Genomic DNA, 24285 nt, shown 5'->3' on the forward strand with positions numbered 1-24285 from the left:
TTACCATGACAGTGATAATCAAGCACTTGCTCTTTGAAACATTTTCTTGACATGTCTGAATTGGATATTTACCCACTACTTTTTCATTCATCCTTTCCTTTTATTGCCTCGTGCTTTATGAATAATCATGTATGCTTACTTGGTTCATTAAGTAGTAACAGCATAATTATGAGTGTATTAAAAGAATTTATTTTAGATTGACCTAACATGCATGAGGTGTCAACAAGTTCCATATAATTGAAACACGTTTGTTTGTTGTCATTGTTTTTACCCTTTTTGGAAAGGAAATGCTCTTATTCAGATTGAAACTGGAGTCATCTTTGGACTTTTTTCAAATGTATCCATTTTGTGAAACCACACAAAGATGTTCACTTAGCTTAAGGGAATAGAACTTTGTTATGCTCTTTGAGTGTTACATTAAACTAGATTGTTGCCTCAGGATCCTATTTAATATGCCCATCTGATTTATGATTTTTTGCAGTACTTTTTCTTTGATTTGTCTCATCTTTGGAAAACTTGGCATTTTACACTGTCTCAGTGATTAGCTGTGCATTCATTACGCTGAGTAGTGTTACTTGCTGAATTTAAATCAGATTATGTAGAATATTGTGTTTTGATTTTACAGTCACGTGGCATGAAGGAGGTAAGTGACATGGTTTGTAGGTATACAGAATGATTTTTTTTTAAAAAAGCATCAATTTCAATAAATTCTTAAAGCACTATATTTAGTTTTAGGTCCTATGTAATAATACCTAGAACAATACAAATGCTAAGTATGTTTTCATTCTCATTTTTCTCATTGATTTAAAAAGACTTTAATTTTTTGCAGCAAATTACATTTCTCCCTTTCTGGCCATCTATCATATAATTAAGATGATATCAAAGACTGATTAGAATATTTAAGTCATTAAAATTTTAATTCTTAATTGTACAATTTCCCTTGGCAGGGTTATTAACTTTTATGATACAGGGAGAGTGGAAATTCAGCAGAGATATTTATTTATTTATTTTTTACAAACAAGGTTGTACGATTTGCAGTTTTCCAGGTGGTGTTGGGAATATGTGAATAGATCACACAGCTGCTGGCTTGGTAGGTTTGGGGGATATGTTTAGCAGATGTTTTCAGAATCTGGAATTTCAAGTATCCTCAAATACATCTAGAGATAGATATTTGTCGTCTGGTTTAGCATTTCAGATAATGTTTATATCTTTAGCATCTTGGTGGTATATAACTGTCTTTGTTTTCTTGTTTTTTTTTTTTTTTTTTTTTTTTTGATCCCCTAACCACCAAAGACATTGTAACAGCTTAGGGAGGATATATCTACCATAACCTTTGAATTAGATGGACATTCCTATTAAATAACTGAATATATTTTTAAGGATAATGTAGGGTTTCTATCATTAGTCCAATAGTTTACTTACAAGAAGGAAAATGAAAAATGCAGCCAGCCTCATTTCTATAGCTCATTTCTATATTAAAATCACCTATCTGGGCTAGAGAAGTGTGATTTTCCCTATTTCATCTGAGATGAGATAGTCTGTGAAGAACATGGGTCAACCTGATTTTTTATCATTTACCTCATTAGCTACTTTGATTAAAAGTAAAAATTGATGAACAACAAGGATTTTGGATGCTCATGATTTAGTTTATATGCCTTCAATATAGTGATGACTTAAATATGTGCTTGTTAAAGCCCATTTATTTGCTAATTCAAACAGTATTTATTGAACTCCATGAAAGTTACTTTGCTAAGTATTGTGAGATCTACAAAGCTGGCTAAGTTAGACTTGGGCCCTTATATCTAAGAACTTAATGTTCAAGAATAAGGCATGCACACAACTAATAAGAATATCTCAAACATATAAAAGTTCTATCATTGAGACTGGGATAAAGTGGTGCCAGTTTAAAGGGGTTAAGAGAAGGGGGAGGGAAGATAGTGAAAGACATCGTGAAAGTGGAGGAAGTTTAGCTGGGCTTTTGAGGATGGATGAGATTCAGGTATTTACTAATGTGCCTGAGAAGGGGAAAAAATGTTATTAGAATTAATAGTATGTTAGAAAACCTGGAGCTTGTAATACCAGTTTCCCCAGGCAATAGCAGGTATGTAATATGTGGCTATACTGCAGAGTTCATGTTGGAGATGGAGGGATGTGACTTCAGAGGAAATGGGAGAAAATGATATTAGAAAAGTATGTTTAAACTAGATTACAAGGGCCTTCATATATTAGACTAAGAAACACAGACTAATTGATAAGAAATTTGGAAGCATTGAGGGATCTTAGAAGGCTGGTATAAGCAAGCTTTTTAAGGAAGTTTAGTAGAGTCTCATGAGGTGAGAGGGCCTGAGGACATGAATAAAAATGGTGCCTTTAAGTTAGAATCTCAAGGACTAGAGAACTTATTATTGCTACATAATAGAGAATAGGGAAGAGTTAAAGACTCTGGAATTTTAAGAATATGTAGCTGGGAAAATGGCAGTACTTTTAACATAACTGGGGAAGGTTAAGCAAGAGGAATGGACTCAGAGCAAGGTGGATTTTGACAACCATGGGATTGGGTTGTGGGTTATCAGCTTCCAGGAAGAGCTATCCAATAGACATCTAGTCTAGTCTTATGCAGAAATTATTTCAAAGTGTATTCCTGGGAGTGAAATTGTTAGGGCATAGGATATGCACATCATCAACAAAAGTAGTAGTTGTAATTGTTTTATGAAACATTATTCGTTTAGATTTGCCCACATCTCCTTTTTCATTCTTTGGTCAACATGCGTGCCTATATTTTTGAAATTCTGCGATCATTTTCCTTTGTTGAAGTATGTCCTTGAAATTTTCTTTTATTGAGGGTCTCTTGAGGGCAAACTTCCAGGTTTTTTTGTTTGTTTGTTTGCTTGTTTGTTTTGTTTTGTTTTTGTTTTGAAAATACCTTTATGTATCCTACGTACTTATTTCCTTGAAGATATTATTCTCCAATTTTGGCTTTTGTTGTTAATAAGTTAGCTCTCACTCTATATTCATTCTTTTTAAGGTAATGTCTTTTCTATGTATTTGATCTAAGTTCATCTATTTATCTTTGATATGAAAGAGTTTGCATCACTATGTTTAGGTGTTGATTTCTTTTTATTTATCTTACATGGGAATTTTTGGGATACTGGAAAATTATCAGTCATTATCTCCTCAAATGTAACCTCTGCCCCATTTTCTCTTTTCGGAACTTCTGGAAATTAGATTATAGAAATTTCACCTTGTCACTCTATGCTGCATTCCTCTTTAACTTCTCTTTCACATTTTCTACTTATTTCTGATACATTCTGGAAATTTTCTTCAGCTGTATCTTCTACTTCATGAATCTCCCTTAAGCTCTGTTTCTTCTATTGTTAAACACACCCCCTGAGTTTTAAAATTTTAATGATTACCTTTTAAAAATAAATTTAAGAAATTTTATTTGGTTCTTTCCTAGATTTTCTTAGACATTGTAATAGTATCTTCCTTTTTATCAGTAATTTCAATTTCTTTTTATTTCATTAAACATATTAAACATACTGTTTATTGTACTTTTAAGGCCTTGTGTACAGGTTAATATTCTTCAGAGGATAGATGTTTGCATTTGATAGGTTGCTACCAACCTAGGATTGTGTCAAAATTTTGGCTTAAGGTTTTTTAGACTCTCGAGGAAGTGTGAATCTTGGCTGTATGAAAACTGGCTTTTGACTAAGAATTCTCCAAGAAGATTTTTAACTCTCCGTTTAGCACAAAAGTTTGATATGGGCAATTTTCTTCTCAGGCCTCTTGGGACATGGGTAAGTTTATTTTAAATTTACTGCTAAACTGAATCGTAGTCCGCTGGTGTGTATAGAGCCATTTGCTATTAGTCTTCTCACTTTGATCAGGCCCTGAACTTGGTTTTTATTCTCTCATACTTGAGGCCTTGAAAACTGAAGCTCATGTTCATCTGGGTTTAGCAAATTCACTCAAGGTCAAAGCTGACTTTACCGATGAGCTTGTCTTTTACTTAGGTTTTGGCCTCCTGGTATTCCTTACTTTCTTAACCAGATTATCAATGCATTTCAAATCGTTTTTAAAAATATTACAGAAAACCAATGAAGTGCACTAAGCCATCAAAAAATATTACATTTAGTTCTTTTAAGTGGGAGCTCTGTAAGCCAGGGTATCTATTTGGACATACTTTCAGAAACAGCTGCTCAGGTGACCTATTTTTATGTGGGCACGGGACATCGCAAAATGACTTTATTCTTATGTTGCAGTTTTCTAAACATGAGACATTGGTACTGGAATACAGAAACCATGGTGTCCAGTCTTTTTCTAATCCAACTTAGTTACTAATATTCACTTTTAGAACAGAGAAAAGTATTATGGCCACCTATTGAAGAAGCAGAGTGATTCAATAGGTGATTTCATAAGCAAGAGCTATGTTTGGTCAATAGTTATAATTTCTAGTTTCTCTTTCACAAATCTCCCTCCCTCTACATTCACAAAAGAATTTTTTAAAGAGTGTGTGGGAGGAGGACCAGGAAAAAAAAATCAGCGCAGTGTACATAGAGCAGTTTCTTAGTAATGGGCCCTTAATAATGAGTGTACATGCGCTTCTGTGTGAATGCGTGTGGTTTCTTATTTTTTAGCTCAGGACTGGAGGGCATTGAAGTGAAAGCTACCTGCATACAGTTGATTCAGGCTCTAGAAGCACTCACTGCTTATCATGTAAAGTGAGTGACTTGACACTGGGATTTTACCACAAGAAAATCTTAGTTGTTATCTGCCACTAATAATGGGTTCTACCAGGGAAATACATGCTGGCTGTTAAGTTTCATGCTAGTGATAGAAATAGAAAACATAAATCAATCATAGAACCGCCATTATTAAATGCAGTATGAAGGAATGAATGACTGTGGCAATTTAATTATGGATATAAAGGTTGGTGCCCAATAAGTATGTAAAAGTGGCTTGGAATTTGTTAAATTAGAATACATTTTAATTTCTAATGCATAGAATTTTAAAATTTTTTATAGTTTGGCAATATAGTACTTTCATTGAATTCAGCAGACATTTTTTTTTCAATGCCTATTATGTACCAAATTGGTACTAGTTTCTGGTGATCCAAATATGGCTGATGGCTTTAAGAATCTCACATTTAATTGCAGAGCTAGGTATCTAAATTAATGATAATGCAGTAGATTCAGTGCCACATCCATGCTAGGAACAAAAGCTGTAGAGGCCCAGAGGAGGAAGTAATTAATTCTGCTTGGAAGAGTTCAGGAACCCATCCTAGAGGAGGTGGTATTTTAGCCCAGCCAAATGTTTTCAGGCTGAGGAGTGGGATATAAAGAGCTTTCAGCAAAGACATATAAGCTTTGGATTTTTTGACTTTGTTCAGGAATGGTAATACTCTGTTGTGGTTGGAGCATTGGGATACTTGGGGGCTATGACTTTAATTTCCAGCTGGGTTTTGAAAGGCCCTGGATGCCATGCTTATTACTTAAGTGTAATCCTATAGGTAGTGGAAAAAAATCAAGTGTAATTAAAACATAATAATATTTTTAAAAGGCAACCCCAGTAATGAATATGTAGAAGAAATTGGAGTTAAAAAAACTGCAAAACAAAAATCCAGGAGACTACTGTAAATTCATAGCTTTTACATACACCTTAATACATTGTCGTAATTATTCTTCTGTTCCCTCTCATGAGAGAGGTTGTGCTTTAATCATTTTTGCATTCACACTGCCTACTACAGTACATAGCTGTAGAATAAATGAATGGATTAGTGAATGAATAGTCTATGCAATAATTCTTGAAGGCTCTAAAGAAAGCAGTAGAAATGGTTACCGAATTTTGCACAGGCAGGAAGGCAGGCTTAAGAATAGTCAAAGATAACTTGATCGTTTCTTACTTGTTATATGTATATGTGTATCTATATCTATATCTATATCTATATCTATATCTATATCTATATCTATATCTATATATCTATATATCTATATCTATATCATCTATATCTATATCTATATATCTATCTATATCTATATCTATATCTATCTATCTATCTATCTATCTATCTATCTATCTATCTATCATCTATCTATCTATCTACCCACCTACCTACCTACCTACCTACCTATCATCTATCTATCATCTATCTATCTATCTATCTATCTATCTATCTATCTATCTATCTATCTAATCTTTAACCAATGTAGAGAACAGACAAACCACTTTTCATATGACTGAATGTGAATTCTTATTGGAGCACCTTTATTTGAAGGTCCTGTGGAAGAGGTAAGAAATAGAGTTTATGAATCCGAAGGTTGAGGGAAGGCCTGTATCAGTACTTTCCTATGTGGAGGTATATGATATTATGGATATAAATGTAACACACATATATTAATATAGATTTGGAAGGTAGCAAGATAACCCATATCTGCTGTTAAATAATTTCAGATTAAAGCAATTTCTAGGAAGGAGTGAAGAATACAAAGAACATACACTTCTTAATTCATATCTCATCTAATAGAATGGTGCTCTTATTTTTTAAGTGATCAGCTTGAAGCAGTTTTTTTATTATGTGTGTCTATACATTTCGGTTTCATTGATTACATGCTTTAAAAGGTTTTAATGTAGCCAAGTATTGAGGATGCAGCTGTAAGAACCTTTATGTGGTGGTAAACTCTAGCATTTAATAACTACTGAAAATGCAATGTCTTCTCTCTTATTGTACTTGACAGGTTTTTTGTTATTATTTTAATACTCTTTATTTTGCTAAGAGGTAACTCATTCTCAAAGATATTTTATGCCAAGGAAATTTTATTCCACTTTGTATAGAAGGTTAGGTTTTATATTATCTTTTGAGTGTGTGTTTTTATTGTGGATTATAAATTACTGGAGTTATTTAAGCAAATTCATAGAGATTCTTTATTTTCAATCTGATAATGACCATATGCATTAGAAAGCTAATCCAGAAAACTGCCAACAAATAATCATCCTTGCCTTTGGGAAACAGCTAAGTCAGTACATCATGCTTTAATTACCATAAAATATATCAGTGGACATACTCATCAGTTCTGTTATTTTTGTTAAATAAGATATTTCCTTCATCTTTAGTGATAGAGTTTGGTTTGTCTAATATACTTACCTAGAACTTTACAGAACTCTGTTTCTTGTATAATTCACTTAGTTAGACTGCATGTGTACAGTATTTGTAAAATGATTACTGGGGGGCATTGAATAGGGATTGACATTTATCCAGCTTCCTAAGTGCCAGTCATTCCGCATCATGTTTTATACATGATAGTTCACTTAATGAAGTGATAGGCAAACATGCTAAGGCAGGCAGCTCACTGTAGTGGAGGAAGTATGGACTCGAAAGCTTTACTCCTTTGAGTTTGAATCCCAGATATATCATTTGTTAGACAAAGTTACTTTGCTGCCTGGAGGCTAGGTTTTTGAGTAGTAAAAATGGGATATTTACCTTGAAAAGTTGTTATGATAATTAAGAGATGGAGATATGTAATCTAAGGCACTCATTTAATAAGAGATAACATAATAATCATCATTAATAACAACTGATTTTAGAAAGTAAATTATTTTTTTAAATTTTCTTTGGATGTTATTACTAAATGATAATTCATGCATGGCATGCAGAGGTTATAAGCAATTGTCTTTTAAATAAAACTTAAAACAAAAATTTAATTGAAATGTTAATTTGGCAATCATGTTGCCAAAATCAAAATCAAATTTTTTAAGGCAGGGAGTATTTCCTGAAACTCTTTCAGTTTCCGTGTTGACACCTTGCCCTCTGCGAGGAACTTAACGATTTATTTAATTATGGTGCATTGAAATTGTTTGAGATAGCATGCATTTGTCACTAAATTGACCCAGCAAATTTTATTCTTTTCTTTGAATATTTTATCTTAATAAGATTACAGATGAAGTCAGTAAGTTGAGAAAGCTACCTGCTGTCTTGTTGGTAGGCCACCTAACTGGTCCATCTGTACTTGGTATAGAGAGAAGCTTTAATATTGCCATGAGATCTGTGTATGGTCAGATTTGACACCTTCGGGACACCATGGCTAATTGAGTGACAGCCAGTTTATTTCCTTCAGCTGATGTTGTAGATAAATACTTCATATTTTAGTTTAATCTCGATAGGATAAAGTAGTGTTCTAATCTTCATCAGCAGCTTGTTGTTATTCAGTAACTTTTGTATTCTAATAAAAATGGCAAAGGCTGCTGCTTCTGGAGTATTTATCATTTAGCATACCAATTTTATCCATATGTTGACCCACATAGATGAAGTTGTTGTGTTTCTTTGCCATAGATGTTGATGGAGCCTTATGGGCCATGCTTGTATAAACATTTAGTTCTGTAAACAATAATGCTGTGTTTAGTTTGGTTGGTATTGCTGCATACTACTTTTGGATTCCTATAAAACTGGAAAATACTATTTTGTCATCAGTAAAAAGAGGGTGTGGTACTTGCTTACTCAACTATGTGGACTTTCTTGTCCTGGTTGATTTCATTAAACGAGCAATTCTGGGAAGCTTTGGGCCATTGTATCGCTTTGTCTCATTCCATTATAGATATTGATGCAACATGGTTTGTTGAACAGTATAATCTCTTTTGTGCAGTTTCTATTGATCTTGTTCAGTAAGTGATTGTATGCTGGGTTTGTTCTGAAATCATTTCGGGAATAAAAACTGTTTTTGAATTTGACAATCAGATGCCTTTTTATAATAGGCAAACTTGTACAAAGTTGGGATTCAATCATATTGTTTTTGTCTCCTTCATGCTATAAAGTTATTTTTCCTACCGAACTTCTCAAGTAGTCTTTACTCACTGTTTCCATTCACTTCTTCCTCACATCCTGTGATATGGCTTCTGTTGTCACTGCTCTCTTGAAATTGTATGTGGTCTGAAATGGCCTATTTTCTTCTGTTTTTCTTTTTTTTTTTTTTTCTGGACTTAGACTATGCTTGACCTTTCTGCTATGTGACACAGTTGATGAAAGCCTTTCTGTTATTGAAATATTTTTCTTTCTCGCTGTAGGGACAGTGTGCTCCTGTTTCTCACACATTTTTTTATTATTTTTTTTGTCCTCCTAACTGGCTGTTCTTCTGGCATCCATGTCTTCAGGCATCCTCCAGGGTCTAGTCTTCTGTCTTAGATTCTTTTTCACTCACCGTTGAATCACTGCTTAAACTTTTATTACACCTTGAAGACAGAAGATAATCAAATTCTAATTTCTCTTTCTGCACCTTCATCATTTTCCCACTCTAATAGTTTATATATTTTATTCACATACTATTTCTTGAGTATCATATTTTAGATGCTATGGTAAGTGAGACAGAGGATGGGAACAAAGTTGTACCAAATATGTTGTTTTCTCCATGAACTTGTAACTTAGGGAAGGCAATAAGATGCCTACATGAGCCTTAATTTAGTAAGGCAGCATGTGGAAAATACCTTATCAGTGATGTAGGTAGGCAAAGAATATACTGGTAATTGGAGAAGGTTCATAGAGAAAGTGGTACTTTATTTGAGTCTTAATAGATAGATACAATGTGACAGCAAAGATGTAAAAGGAGGTGAACTCAAGATATTTTGCAGTCATTCAGGAGTCCCGTCATACCTTATCTATCTTTAGGTAGGCTTGTCCTAGGTAGACAATAGGCAAAAATCACTTAAAATTAGAACCTGTAATCTTTTCATCTATATTAAGCACATGAAATAACTGTATCCATAATGACTCCTGTCATACCCATAATATGTTAAAATGCATATATTTTGAATGCAGAACTTCAAGGATGATTTTAAATAAGTGTAACCATTTCATTTTCTGTATTCAATTACTCCTGTTGTATCTTGCATGCCTTGTTATTTTAAAAATACTGCACTGGATATCAGGTGTAATCTCTGCCCTTTTGAATGTCTTACCAGATTTATTTCCATGAGATCTAAGTGGAAAGCCAGATATATTAGTGTTTCTTTTGTTCTTCTTCATATATTGTCATACTCAACTTTGGAGTTTATTTTTTTTTACCTGATATTTTAGTACAATTTTCCAGTAAGAAATAGGAATCTACCATTTCTTATTAGCCAATTCGAAGCTTTTAATTTGATTATATTTCTTTATGACACATTTGTTCCAAATTTTATGTACTGACTTCCTATTCTCTCTCTCTATAGTTATAATCAGTGCTTAAATTCAGATTCAAAGCATTCTAGGCTAAAAGCAGAAGCAGGCTTTGGTGGGAGCCATGAGGAAAGCAACAATGAGCCCCCATGGTGATGGGACTGAAGAGGCCGAGGTGAAGTAAAGGCCAGCCTAATGGCGAGCACAGCAGGTTTGAAATAGTTTGCTAGGAAAAAGAGTCAGCAGGTTGCTGTCCTGATCCAGTCAAATTTATTTGCTGTCTGAGACTATTAGCAGCTGTTTCTTACCTGGGTTATTACTTCTCTTTTAAGTTTCTGGTAAAGTCTTCAATTTGAGTTATTTTTATATATATATTTTTTTACATAATGCAGATTTCATTCTAATCTTTATGAGATGTGTTTTACTTTGTATGATAATAGCTCTATCTGCATTCTACAGATTTCAGAGAATATGGGGAGCCATACATTCAGGATACACTTGAATTGTTTTGCCCTGAGATTTAACATTTAATCTTGAATGTTGCCTTTATCTTATATATGCCTTTATAAACAAAACAGGACCCTTGATCATCTAGCTCTTGGGCTCAAAGATTAATAAAAGATACACAATAGGCAATCACCAATTATTCTACAATAAATGACTAGGCTTATATTCTTGTTTTATGATATATCTTGTGCAGGTATATTAAAAATGCTCAACACCACTAAATATAGTATTATTAAAAGATAGTTCTCACAGGAGACAGTTTCTTATTGCCGGGTCCTCGTCCAAGTACTTTTTTAAAAAAGTTCTTACATGTTTACAGTCCAAACTGTTTTTGGCATTTTCAGAATATAGTATCTCATGAAAGCTCATTGTTAAACTGAAGCCACCTAACTATGATATATTTAATGACACACACACACACACACACACACACACACACACACATCCCAGTTATGGTCATCAATGATTCAACATCAAACAAAATGTACCTATTGGACAGGTTTCACAGAAGTTGACTTAATTTACTTAGATAAATTACTTACATATTGAATTCAGGTTATCATTATTCTCATTGTGTACTGGTTGTAAAAACATGCTACTAGCTGGGAACATAACTGAAATTAACCTTGACATAAACAGAATATTCTATTTAGAAATTTATACTTTCAGTAGAATTTGTTTCTTGAGGATTTTTGGTCTAAGAAGAACAAGTTTTAAAATGGCTACATGGTGTGTAAAAACAATGAAGCCAAGCTATGGTGTACTTTCTTAGTATTTTGTTTAGCTCACCTATGGATTTTGGTTAGACTGAATTTTCCCTTTTTTAAAGACTCCAGGTTTCATAGAATAAAATATTTTGTCTTCTCCTGTTTTTGCATATTCCAAGTCCTTACCTACTCTGGTTGTTTTCAGTGACTTGGTAAAATAGGAGCATGTTCACATCCAACAAAGACAAATTTGTCTTTAACTACCTTTTGCTTTCCTTTTCAGTGGCAAATCCTTGTTTTTTCCCCTCTTCTAGCATTGTGATAACTGCATGTATAAAAGGGGAGAGGGGCAATGGTACCTGTTATTAATTTTAGTATGTATTATGGTCATGTTTTTAATTAATGCATAAAATTCATTCTTATTTATTCCTAAAACTTTATATACTTAGAAAAGTGATAGATCATAGAAATATATGGCAAGATCTTTGCCCTCAAGTTGATAATTGATTTAAAAATAAATACTATAAAAACAGAGTATGCTGTAAGTATCCTTCACTTTCTCTTAACATCTCATTACTTGTTACTACTATGAGCCTAGTTTTTGACCAACTGTTGCCTTCAACATTAGATTCTGAACTTTAGAAGAAATTATAAACAGGACTTCATGGGTTACCGTTGATGATATTTGCACTGTTCAATTTAGAGAGTGTTAATTGAACTATTAGACCGTTGTTATATGCCTTAGTGCGGTTGTTTCAAACCCTACTAATATCCAGAATTCCCTGGGGAGTTTTTAAGACATAGAGGTTTCAAGTCTCTACCTGTAGAGATTCTGACATTTTGATTCCATAGTTATGAGTGTGTTCAAATCCAGATCACAAGTGGATGAGAGAATAGGGAAGCACAGAGAGATAATGTCAGGCATTCTACATTCTTGGTAGTACAACACAGAGGATGCTAGATTGGACAGGAAGAGGGTCATGAGTCTGTTCGAAAAACTTAAGTTTACTCAAATTTTGTTATCATTTTTTTTTCACATTTCCAAAATAGTCTCAAATGTTGCTTACCATTTTCAAATAGAAAGTTACTAGCAGACTAAACTTGAATTGAAAAAAAAAAAAGTTCAGGTACTCCTCCTACCTTTCTCAAAAATTTTCTAATGCTTCAGTTGCCTTCAACAGAATGCACTTATGTGTTTTTTAAACTCAAAAAATTACTGCTGAAAGACAAAATTGAAACCAGTTGGAATCAGAAAGGGGAAAACAGATGATGTAACTATGGTTGTTTCTCATTGAGCTCAGCCAGCAACAAACCAAATTGAAATACTCAGTAGTATATTTATGTACATAAAGTAAGGGAACCATATTACATGAAATTCAAAGGGCTGATGTATGCGTATTTTTTTATAGAATTCAGCTTTTTATCTTATCATAAACCCAAGTATCCTAAGTGAAACATTACCAAACATTGTATCTCCTTATGAGATCTCACTCTACCCAGATATTGATGGGATGGTAGAAACTAATTTTATAATTTTTTAAGGCTGATTTGCTTTTTCAGTCATTTTTCATGTAGACATATGGCAAAATCATATGAGAATATATGGAGAATAAATAGGAGACAGTTACATTTTGAGATCAAATTGCTGATCTATGTAAGATTAACACATTTAAAAGGCATGAGGAGTATAAATATCTTTGATTATGCAAACACTGTTTGAAAAAAAATTGTCAGTCAACAATTATAGTAAGGCACTTCTAGCTGCTATCTTGCAAGGAAAAGTTTTAACATTTCCAAAGGTTGAAGCAAGAATCAATTGACCCCAGTTGCAAAAGGAGGTGGGTGGGGTAAGGGACCAGACACTTAATGAGCACCTATGATATCAGGGGTTGGCAAACTACAGAAGGCAAACCCAGCCTGTAACGTATTTGTGCGAATAAGGTGTTATTCAAACAGCACCATGCGCATTTGTTACTTATTGTCTATGGATTCCTTCACGTGACAATGCCAGAGTTGAATAGAGTTGCAACCGAGACTGTATGACCTACAAAGCCTAAATTATTGACTGTTCAGAATTCCCACTTAATACAGTTCCTAGAATTTGCCTCAACTGCTTTTCAGAGGCTCTCCTGGTTCATTTCTAGGGCCTATAGAGGTGGAGGTGGAGGTGATCATGACTCACCAGCTAAGTTTTTGGCTTGAGCTTCCTTATCAAGCCTTTTGTGAGCATATTGCTCCACTCTGCACAACCATTTTTAAATCTGGTGACTTCTCTGACCTTTGGGTCCCTTACATAATATCTAAGCCTCTCTAGTCCTTCATTCAGAAGTTACAAAAAAAAAACAGTTTACAAGGCTGGATTATGTAAGAACATGTACCCCAAGTCAGTACTCCATCTCTAGTCCTTTTCACCTTCCCCTATCAAAAATTAAAAAAAAATAAAATAAAATAAATAACACCCAGCACCTCTTGTAGGAATTACCACTAAACTCAGAATTACAGTTCAGGCAAATGAGGATAGTAAGCATGCATAGTAAAAGAAACCACAGCTTTGATTTAGTATTCTAGAAGGCACAGCAAAACATTTTGGTTTGGCCACAAGGAAGAACTCTAAGAGAGATTTCAAACCATGGGGTATGTTCAGCATCTCCACTGAACCCTCTTATCTTGAACTATTTGGTAATATATATGTGTGTGGCAACTGTGAATTTCCTTATCTATGAAGAATGGCAGAGCCTTGTGATAAGAAAATAGACTTTAGGGTCAAATAGCCTGGGATTGAATCTCAGCTCTGCCATTTAACTTTGCTCTGAAATCTTTTGCAAGTTTCTGGGGACCTCAGTTTCCTTACTGGTAAAATAGGAATAACAATACTATTATGGACTGAAAGTTTGTGTCTCCCCAAACTTATATATTAAAGCCCTACCCCGCAGTATGGCTGTATTTGGAAATGGGGCCTCTAAGAAGTAATTAAGGTTAGATGAGGTCATAAACATGGGAGCCCTGTTCCAGTAGGATTAGTGTCCTTTTGAGACACCAGAGAGCTGGCTCACTCTCTCTTTCTCTGCACATGCACCAAGGAAAGGCCATGTGAGCACAGAGCCAGATGGTGGCCACCTGAAGCCAAGAGAATGGGGCTCAGAATAAAACCTACCTTGCCGGCACCTTGATCTCGAACTTCCCAGGCTTCAGAACTGAAAAAATTTCTTTTGTGTGAGTCACGCAGTCCGTGGTATTTTGTTGTGGCGGCCAGAACAGACCAATACAAATATCTACCTTGCATCATTAATAGGAAAATCCATCCAGTGCAGGCCCTGATAGTGGTTGTATGTATACTCTTAATCATCATGTATACCTAATATTTTCCCAGATCATAAGAGTCTAGGGATAGAAATAAAATTACAGAAACCATTGTATGAGTACTATACCTGAATTGGTCTTGTAGGAACTAGTCCTCTCCAATTCTCTGCAGTTGGTTTAAGAATGCTCCAGGGGAGGCCTACTTGCTTATATAATGTCTAGGTAGCTCTTGACTTTTATATGTTTCACCGTCAGTGTATCCTTTACAGTGCTATAATTTATTGAAACTCTTAAGTTGCCTTTTATACAATGAATTCAGGGATTTTTATAGACGTGATAATGCTGTTTACCAACCAACAGTTCTGTTTTTGTAGCATTCCCATTTTTGCCTAGACAGGAAATGTTTGTGCAGCTATTTTAGTATTTTGTTGCAACTTGGCTTTCTTTTGTAAATCATAAGTGGTGAACAAGAAAGTGAATATGTTGATAATAGTGATAAGAAATATGGGTATCAAATATAATACAATTGTGAAGAAAATGGAATTCGTTAGGCATGTGAATCTTTAAGGCCTTCCCACTAGTTATAACATAGATGTATGTGGTTAAACTTTTGCTTATTTGAATTTCACTTACATATTTTGATATGTCTCTATGACCAGGCTGCCATTTGGTGTATTATTTTGTTCTTCCTATCTGTTCATCATGCTACTTGAAGCCTGAGCTACATTTCTGTGCTGCAACCTGAAGTACATCTTAAACATCCACTATTGTGCACAAATGAGAATATATATGTAGGGTGAATGCCAAAATAATTGAAGTGCCTGTTCTTTTCCAGGCACAATTCCACATGCTAGTATATGACAGCGAACAAAATAGTCACAAGATCCCTCTTTTTAACAGAGCTTACATCAGAGAGGAAGGCATAGACAGTAAGACATGTATTATTTCGAATAGTAATGATTGCTATGGAGAAAAATGAAGCAGGCAAAGGGACAAAGGAGTGCCAAGAGCGAGGAGTTGCAGGTTTGAACCACATCATCAGAAAAGGATTCTATGAGAAAGTAACATTGAACCAAGATCTAGAAGAATTGAGAGAAGATCTGGGGATGATTTAACAAGTGCAAAGGCTCTGCTGTGGGAATTGTTCTGGTATATTTGAAGAAATGCAAGGAAGCTAGTATGGCTGGAATAGAGTGAATGAGAGGAAAGTAGTGGGAAATGAGGTCAGAGTAGCTAAGGAGGGGACAGTAACTGCAAAGTAGGGCATCCTAGGCTATTGCAAAGACTTTGGCTTTTACTCTGAGTAAGATAGGAAGCCATTGGAGGGGTTTGAACAGAGGACTAACATTAGTTAATTAATTGACAGGATAGAGTTAAGAAGGAGAAAGGCAGAATGGAGACTACTTATTAGGCTACTTCAATAACCGAGGCTAGAAGTAATGTTGGCTTCTACCCCTTAGGTAGAAGTGGAGGCAATGAGAAGTGATAAAATACTGGATTTGCCAGAGAGTGGGGATGTGGCCTGTTAGAGAGGAGACAATGATGACTTCATTTCTTTTTCTTGAACAATTAGGATTGAGTTACCATTTGCTGAGAAGAAGACTGAAAAGCAGCATTGTGAGTAAGATAAGGAGTTTGGTTTGGGATGTGCTAAATCTGAGATACTTATTAGACAATCTAGTGGAAACATTCAGAAGATGAGAAGTTTCTTTGAAGATATGTAGTTTGCCAGTGGTCTTTCATTTGAATAAATCTTTGGGGAGATCTAAAATACTGATATTCTTCTGGACATGTTCAGGTAACACCTGAGACCCAGATTGAAAACAATCCTACATTGCTGACACCCTGGCTACAAATACTTTGGAGGTACTATTTTGTTTTCTTGCTCAGCAAGGTTAACTGCCACCTCCTGCATTAAACTAGATTTTGTGCAGGATTGTACCAGCCTGAGGTGGGCCACATTAAAAAAAGAAAATCCCAGATAGGATGAATATCTAAACTGTATTCTCAATAAGTAATGCCCTATTAGCCTAGTGGTATTGGGTTTTAGCATCATGATTCCTATGTTATGCTTTTCTTAGTATTCTTCTTTGTTTGATATGCATAGTCCTTGGGGTTTATTGCTGGATTTATTGGTTTGTGACATCTATTAGGAACTTTAACATAATGGTGGGTTCTCTGCATGCATGAGATGGCCAGATAAACAAAGCCAGATTCGACCTACAGGTACAGGGATTAAGGATAGCTTGAGTAAGGTATTTCACATAGGTTAAAGGTTAGCAGAAGGAACTTCCACAACCTCATTTGTCACTTACTAGGTTGGAGTTAGAACCATACTTTAGTTTTGATATTTAAATTATCAGTTCAAACAAGGGAAATTATTCCTAAAACCTCTAAGAACTTTATTTGTCCTTCCTAAAATATATATTACCCACTGAGCTGTCGAGGCCCAATTGAAAATATACAACATTAATTATTGCACATCATTTAACATAGTGTTCTGGTGACATTTAGCAGTGTTCAGTAATTGGCTTAATGAACAGGTGTACAAGTATATTAGTTATGCAGACGTTAATTTGCAGTAGTATGCAGTGCCTGATTTGGGGGGGGTTCTTGTCTAAACTACAACCAGTAAGATTTCTTCCTTAATTAGGAAATCATTACAAAATATGTGTGTGTGATTCCCACTATTAGAACCATTACTCTTGTATAATGTGCTGTAAACTTGGGGAACACTCCTGGTAATGCCCTGCCTATGGCTTCATGTACTATACAGGTGTCAGAATGAAATCTACCTTTCTGTGGGACGCCTTGGCGCACAGCTGTAGGCAACACAGAGAGGGGAAGCTCCACAGCTGCAATATGCAGCTTGTGAGAAGAGACAGACATGCAATCTTGTACTCCATATTGCATCAGCTTTTCCTCTCACGGTTTGGTAAACAAATGTGTTATTCCTCACAAAGGGATTCAAAAACAATTGAAAACAAAATTGTGCTTGTTTACCCAACTGACTAACCTTTACTTGTGTTTTTTATTATTCTCTCCCTTATTGTCTCTGATTCCTATCTACATTTGGTCCTTGAGATTGCCAAGGCTAACAATTTATAAACTATAAAAAGGGATGGGTATATTTATGTAATTTTGTAATATCATTTTTATTTCTATGTCGAAAACAATGGAAATTTGCAAAGGCTAATATAGCAAACACCCCGCACGACAGCCTCTCAGAGTGAACAAATACTAGCATTTAGTCATATTTACCACAAGTTTTTGCCTTTGAAGAAGTAAAACATTAGAGATAAAGTCGAATTTTCCAGGAGTCTACTAATTCCACTATTACCTCACTCCCCTAGGACAAGTGCTATCAATAATCTGCTGAATATCTCTTCCCTGTTTTTATACTTTTGCTATATTTGTGTGTGTATGTGTGTGTGTATGTATACGTGTGTGTGTGTGTGAATAATACACTCATCTATAAGCAATACAGTATTAAGATTAATCTGTTTTATTTTTCATTTAGTTGAATGCTGTTATACTGTGTGCAGCATTTTCCACCACTTTTATTTTTCCAATTCAGTGTTATGTTTGGGATCTGTCTTTGTTGAAATATTTAGCTATGGGGCATAGAAATGCTGGGCTGTATTTTATTATATTAATATCCCACGGTTTATTCATTCCATAACCCCTAGCATGTTGGTTGTTTCCAAATTTTGTACTGTTATAAACATTGCTGCAGTGAATATTCTTGTCTCCTTGACCATTTGACCTATAAATGGAAAGATCGGGTTATACTTATGGTAAGCACACCATAAATATATTAAACATTAATAAATGCTTATTTTAAGGTTATCCTAATTTTTTATTACCATTATTGGTATACTCAAATTCTTCTCTGCGTCCTCATCCATACTTGGGATTATGAGACTATTTTATTTATTATTTTCAATTTGATGACTGTGATATAGTATTTCATTCATCGTTTTCATTTGTATTTCCCTAATTACTGGTGAGGTTGAACATCTTTTTGTTCCTTGCTCTATGATCTTGGGCAAATGACTCAATTTTTATGTTTATTAGTTTGCTCCTATGTAAAATGACAATAATAATACCCTATTGTATAAGGTGATACAAAAATTAAATTATTTCTAGTTGCAGAGCCAGATATTTCATAAAAGTTGATTTTGGTGGTGGTTGTGATGATTGTGGTTGTGGTTACTACTACTACTACTACTAGTACTACTACCACTTTTGTTATTGTTGTAGTTATTATTATTAATATGTTTTTTCTTTTGCCCATTTTTCTGTCGTGTTTAAATGATATTTTCAGAAATGCAAGGATAAAGATGATTTAAAAAGAGTGGAAAGTAAATCAGAAAGATCATTGCAGTTATCACACACAGGAAGCATAGAATTTCCCTGTCTGCCATGTCATATTTACACTCATTTTAACATTGAATTATTAATTAAAGTTAAAATAACACCTACTTCAACTATACATCTGGATATAATATGTTTTTATGCAGGGAGATCGCAATTCTTATATTTGTATGATATAGCTAAACAAGAGTTGGGAATTTACTTGTTGAATATACATATATGTATGCATGAAGTTACATAAATTTTCAATTTGGTTTTCAACGCTACTATTATTAGCTTTGTTTACCCTGGCTTTGTATATAGTGCACTTAATAGTGTCATATTTTTACTTCTCCCCATATTTTTTATCGTATGTTGTGAAACATTAGTTGATGCTGATTCAGAGATACAGTGTTCTCTAATGTGGAACTACATGGCTTCCAATAATAAAAAGAGAATTTGCTGAGTGATATGCATCTATTCATTTAAGCTATATTGTTATTGATAAAGAAATTACAAATGTTAGATAACTTGGAGATGCTTCTATAATTAATAGTTTACATACGACCATGTATTTAAGAGTATGAGTAGACATTTCAGTCTTGCATAGCATGGTGTACTCATCTAGACTAACACATAGTGTAGGTGTTCAACAAACATTTGCTGGCTGGTTGGCTGGCTGGCTGGATGAATGAATGAATGAATGGTGTTGATGATAACTTAAGGAATCAGTCTTTCTCACTGGAATTTTGAGATAAAGTAGTTAAAAATTGTATTATGTGAATCGTTCACTGTTACCCATTTATAATATCTTAATATTTGCTACAAATTACAAACATCTTGTCACATGTTCTATATATCCACTGGAATACTGAAAATTAATAGGAGATTTCTGAACATTTACTAAATTAGATTGAGGAAAGAACATAACCATGTTTACTTTATTTATGCCAATGAGCATCCCTCAGTTGTAAAGGAATAAATGAATAGTATAATTGCATGCAAAAATCCATGTATTAAAGGAAATATAAGAATACTCAGTGGGCATTTTATCTTAGATAATTACTATCTTGATGTTAACACATCTTTAGTAATAATAAAAATGTCTTTATTATTACATCATTATCTTCCTACAGACAGTGTTTTTTAATGTTTCATTATTATTTGCTCGATTAGCAGTGCCAATTTATGCGCTCATATTAATCCATCAGCATCAAACCCAATGGCTATATGGTTTTTCATTTGCTCAGGGAGAGATCGCATTTGACAGGAGGTCTCATTATGAACCTGAGTACTATAGGGTCATTGATGACAAAATTAGTTATTGAAGATTTTGTGTTGAGACTTATAATCTTTTCAGTCACAGCCAAATAATTTCAAATAATTATAGAATCCTATATTTTTAAGTTTTTAAATTAATTTTTATTTTTATAAGCACATTTAACATGAGATATACCCTCTTAACAGACTTTATAGTGCACAATATAGTGTTAACTATAGGCACAACGTACCACAGATCTCTAGAACTTATTCTTCCATAACCGAAACTTTATTTTACTTGAATAGCAGCTTCCCATTTCCCCCATCCTCCAGCCCCTGACGACCACCATTCTACTCTTTGCTTCTATGAGTTTGACATTTTAAATGCCTCATATAAGTGGGATCATGCACTATTTGTCCCATGACTCTCTTATTACACTTGACATAATGTCCTCCAGGTTCATCCATGTTGTTGTATATGGTAGGATTTCCTCCTTTTTAAAGGGTGAATAATATTCCAGTGTGTGTGTGTGTGTATATCACATTTTCTTCATCCATTCATTTGTTAATGGACACAGGTTGTTTCCATATCTTGGCTATTGTGGATAATGCTACAGTAAACATGGAGGTGCAGGCTTCTCTTTGAGATTCTGATTTCAGTTCTTTTGGATATGTGCCCAGAAGTGGTTTTGCTGGATCATATGGTAATTCTATTTTTAATTATTTGAGGACTCTCCATAATTATTTTCAAAGAGATTGCACCATTTTATATTCCTATGAAGAGTGTAGAAGGGTTTCAGTTTCTCCACATCCTCACAAACTCTTTTGTTTGTTTGTTTGTTTGATTTTGATAATAGCCATCTTAACAGATGTGAGGTGATACCTTATTCTGGTTTTGACGTCATCCCCCTGATGGTTAGTGATACTGAGAGTATTTTTATATACCTATTGATCATTGTATGTCTTCTTTGGAGAAATGTCTATTCAAGCTTTAATTGAGTTATAGAATTGTTCATTTTTAAATCAATTTATAAAATATTTAAGGTTCGTAAGCGTTAGAACCATGTAAGCATTTTAGGACAAGTGACATTTTGTAGTCTTTGTGAATGCAAGGAATTTTTAATGTATGAAGTCTTTAATACTATGTGGGTAAGTTTGGATATGTCATTGCTTCACTTTAAATTCTCTGTCTAAGCTCCTGGTTGTGATTAGTAAGGAATGCTTTTAAAGACAAGAAAGCCAAAGGCAGTAATAGCCACTGGTCAATATCTACAGATCATGGCAAAAAACTTGATTATTTCTGAAAGCCTGTCTGGTTAAGGGGCTACTTTAAACTAACTTTGTTCTAGTAATTCTCAGAACAGTAGTGCCCTTTCATTGAATTTTTACCATTTCTTGAACCCAGAATAAAGCCAAATTACATAATACTAGGAAAATATATTAGGACTAAAAAAAAAAAACTGACCTCTAGATATTTCAGACATCTACTCTTAATTTTAAACAACTTTTCTCTTAAAGAGGGGAGAGGTTCAAACACATTTTAATGAAAAAAAATGTAAAAATATGAAAGCAAACAAAATGAGCATTATCTATGTCTAGATTCGTCAGGATTCTGTTAGTTTTCAGTCTGTTAATATATCCTTTGTACAATAGCATTTTTATTCTATATATGCTTGGTTAACCAGTGTCCCATAGTGGGGTTTAAGCCATACTGAGAGATGAGGACAGTTTTCTTTGACTGGGTCAAAATTACTGAGTGATTCTAGAAGTAATTTTAATACTATTTAGATAATTATTTTTATTTTTATTGACTGTCATTTCTTTATGTAGAGTTGTCTTAAGCTGGAAATAGCTTGAAAATTAGAATAAATGAAAATGCTAATTATTGGATAGGAAAGAAGTTATGCTCTTAGAAAGATCCTTTGAATAACATCTTTGATGATTTTAAAAGAAATACATTAAAAGTCATTTTTTTTCCAGTAGTAGCAATAACTCTACAGTGTTGAGTAAACATGGCAAACTACTTGTTACCTGTCATAAGGTTATGATTTTCAAAGTAATTACTATCTAGTCTGCTAACTCTGCATCGCTTTAGATTGGTCATACTGGTAATGCTTAGAAGTGTTAGGACTTTAGGGATTCAGACAATTTATTTTATCTGTTATGTTTATAGTAAGTTTATTTAATTTACATATATTTTGCACCGTTAAAACAAAGGGAGTCTTAATGGACTTGCAGTATTCTGATGCATTCTGTAACACGTATAGAAAGTTTTCCAGATGCTAACATCTTTGGACACATAGCTTAGCAAAACTATACTGTGATTGTGTGTTGATTTTCCTCTAAAGTAAATCAATAACTCATTTGCAATCTCCTTAACAAAGGTCAGATAAATTAAAATAATCAAAATAATTATTGCCTGAAAGTGAAGTTATAATTTTAAAAATAATAAGCAGCAGAATTATGGCCATATGATTCAGTGATTGAAGTTTAGGAGCATGAGTATGGAGGCAAGAGCATTGTCACTCTACTTGATTGAAAAAAATATTGGCTTTTCTCAATTTTTTTATGGTCCCATACCTACAGTCCTATTGTTATATTAGAGGAGATAAGCTACCAACATATGAGTACAGTGGAGGAGTTTAAAGATTTGATATGAAGCTTCATTTTCATAGCAGACAGCCATATTATTTTTCACTTTGTTTTCGGGGATAGCTTATTCGAGGGAGGGCTGATGGGGGTAATGGGGAACTAAAACCACTCTAGCATTGCCACTCCTCACCGTTTCAGGTCATTTTTACTGTATCAAACTAGAGGGTTACCTTCTGAATACAGCATAATTATATCTTCTTTTTTTTGTTGTTCAAAGAAAGTAAATAGTACTAAAAAAAGGTGAGGGAGACAAGTCTAACTCAAAAGACCGCATCTCTGAGGTTCATTAATTATGTGTATACAATGGATGCTACTGTTGTGCATCTTGCAAATGGTTTATACCTATTCTTCTAAGCAGTCTCAGCAGGAATTTTTATAGGGCGACCTGTTTAGCAGTTAAAGTTACCTAAGGTACTTTAAAGCAATTTCACTGAATTAATGACATGCCTAAGTTTTAAAATCATTTAGGATAAATGCATGTCTTTTTCTTCAATTAGTCTAAATTAGGGAGATTTTACTTTATATTTAATTCCAGTGCTTCTTTCAGATACCTGGTAAAGGGGTAATTAATTAATGTTGCACGTTAGTTAAGAAGTAGCAATTGATTTTTGGTTCTATTTGGCTTATCTTTTTTGCTTAAATGCTGATATTTAATTTGTAGAGAAACCTCTAAACAGGTCTATATTTTTATGTTTATCCTCTCCCTCAAACTAATGAAATGAACACATTTATTGATTTTGGCACGGCTTTTATTAATGATGTTAATATGACTTAACTAATGTTACTGCATGCATTTGGATTAGTACCATTATTGTTTATGAACCAACATTTTTCTTTCAGTTCAAAAGAAGGCAGAAGATTCAGAAGAAAAGAAGACCCTGCCTGCAAAGAAGAGAGTGAAAGAGTTAAGAGTTTTAAATCCCAAAACAGCCCAGAATCTGTGTATGTGATAATTGCTGCCTAGGGGATGGATGGTGGTCATGGTGGTGGTGAGAGTGGGTTGTTGAATGTATTTAAACAGAGTTGTAACTTCTTTGAACAGGTATATTTAACCTCTGCTAGAAACAAAATTCTCTGTATACATGATTTGATTTGCCTTTTTGTCATTTATCCAGAATGGAGATAATCTTAATTTAGCCTTGGTTAGATCAGATGAAATTTATGAATAATAAAGCTTTGAAAAGTACTGATAATTAGGCGTTGTTAGAGGACACAGACACCGAGTTGAAAAGAGTGTTTCTGTTTTTCCTCCCGCCCAGGCATGGGAGTGATAGTTTTAGAACATTCACTAGTCACATTTGGCAAATCCTTTTACTGCTGTTCCTTTGTATTTGAAGTAATTGTGTTGTGAGCTAGTTAAAT

General features: G+C 34.1%; 1 protein-coding gene across 7 annotated transcripts in view; it reads left to right on the plus strand.

Annotated features, from left to right (window-relative positions):
- DIAPH2 (diaphanous related formin 2) overlaps positions 1-24285 on the plus strand; it is a 776708-nt gene that overhangs the window by 304346 nt on the left and 448077 nt on the right. For all 7 annotated transcript variants that reach the window (XM_036226378.1, XM_036226383.1, XM_036226380.1 and 4 more), the window contains one exon: positions 23764-23865. In XM_036226378.1, coding sequence (XP_036082271.1) covers positions 23764-23865 — 102 coding nt within the window. The remainder of the gene's footprint in view (positions 1-23763; positions 23866-24285) is intronic.

Source organism: Rousettus aegyptiacus, unplaced genomic scaffold (assembly GCF_014176215.1).
Source record: "Rousettus aegyptiacus isolate mRouAeg1 unplaced genomic scaffold, mRouAeg1.p scaffold_m13_p_9, whole genome shotgun sequence".
In the NCBI taxonomy this organism is placed as follows: domain Eukaryota; kingdom Metazoa; phylum Chordata; class Mammalia; order Chiroptera; family Pteropodidae; genus Rousettus; species Rousettus aegyptiacus.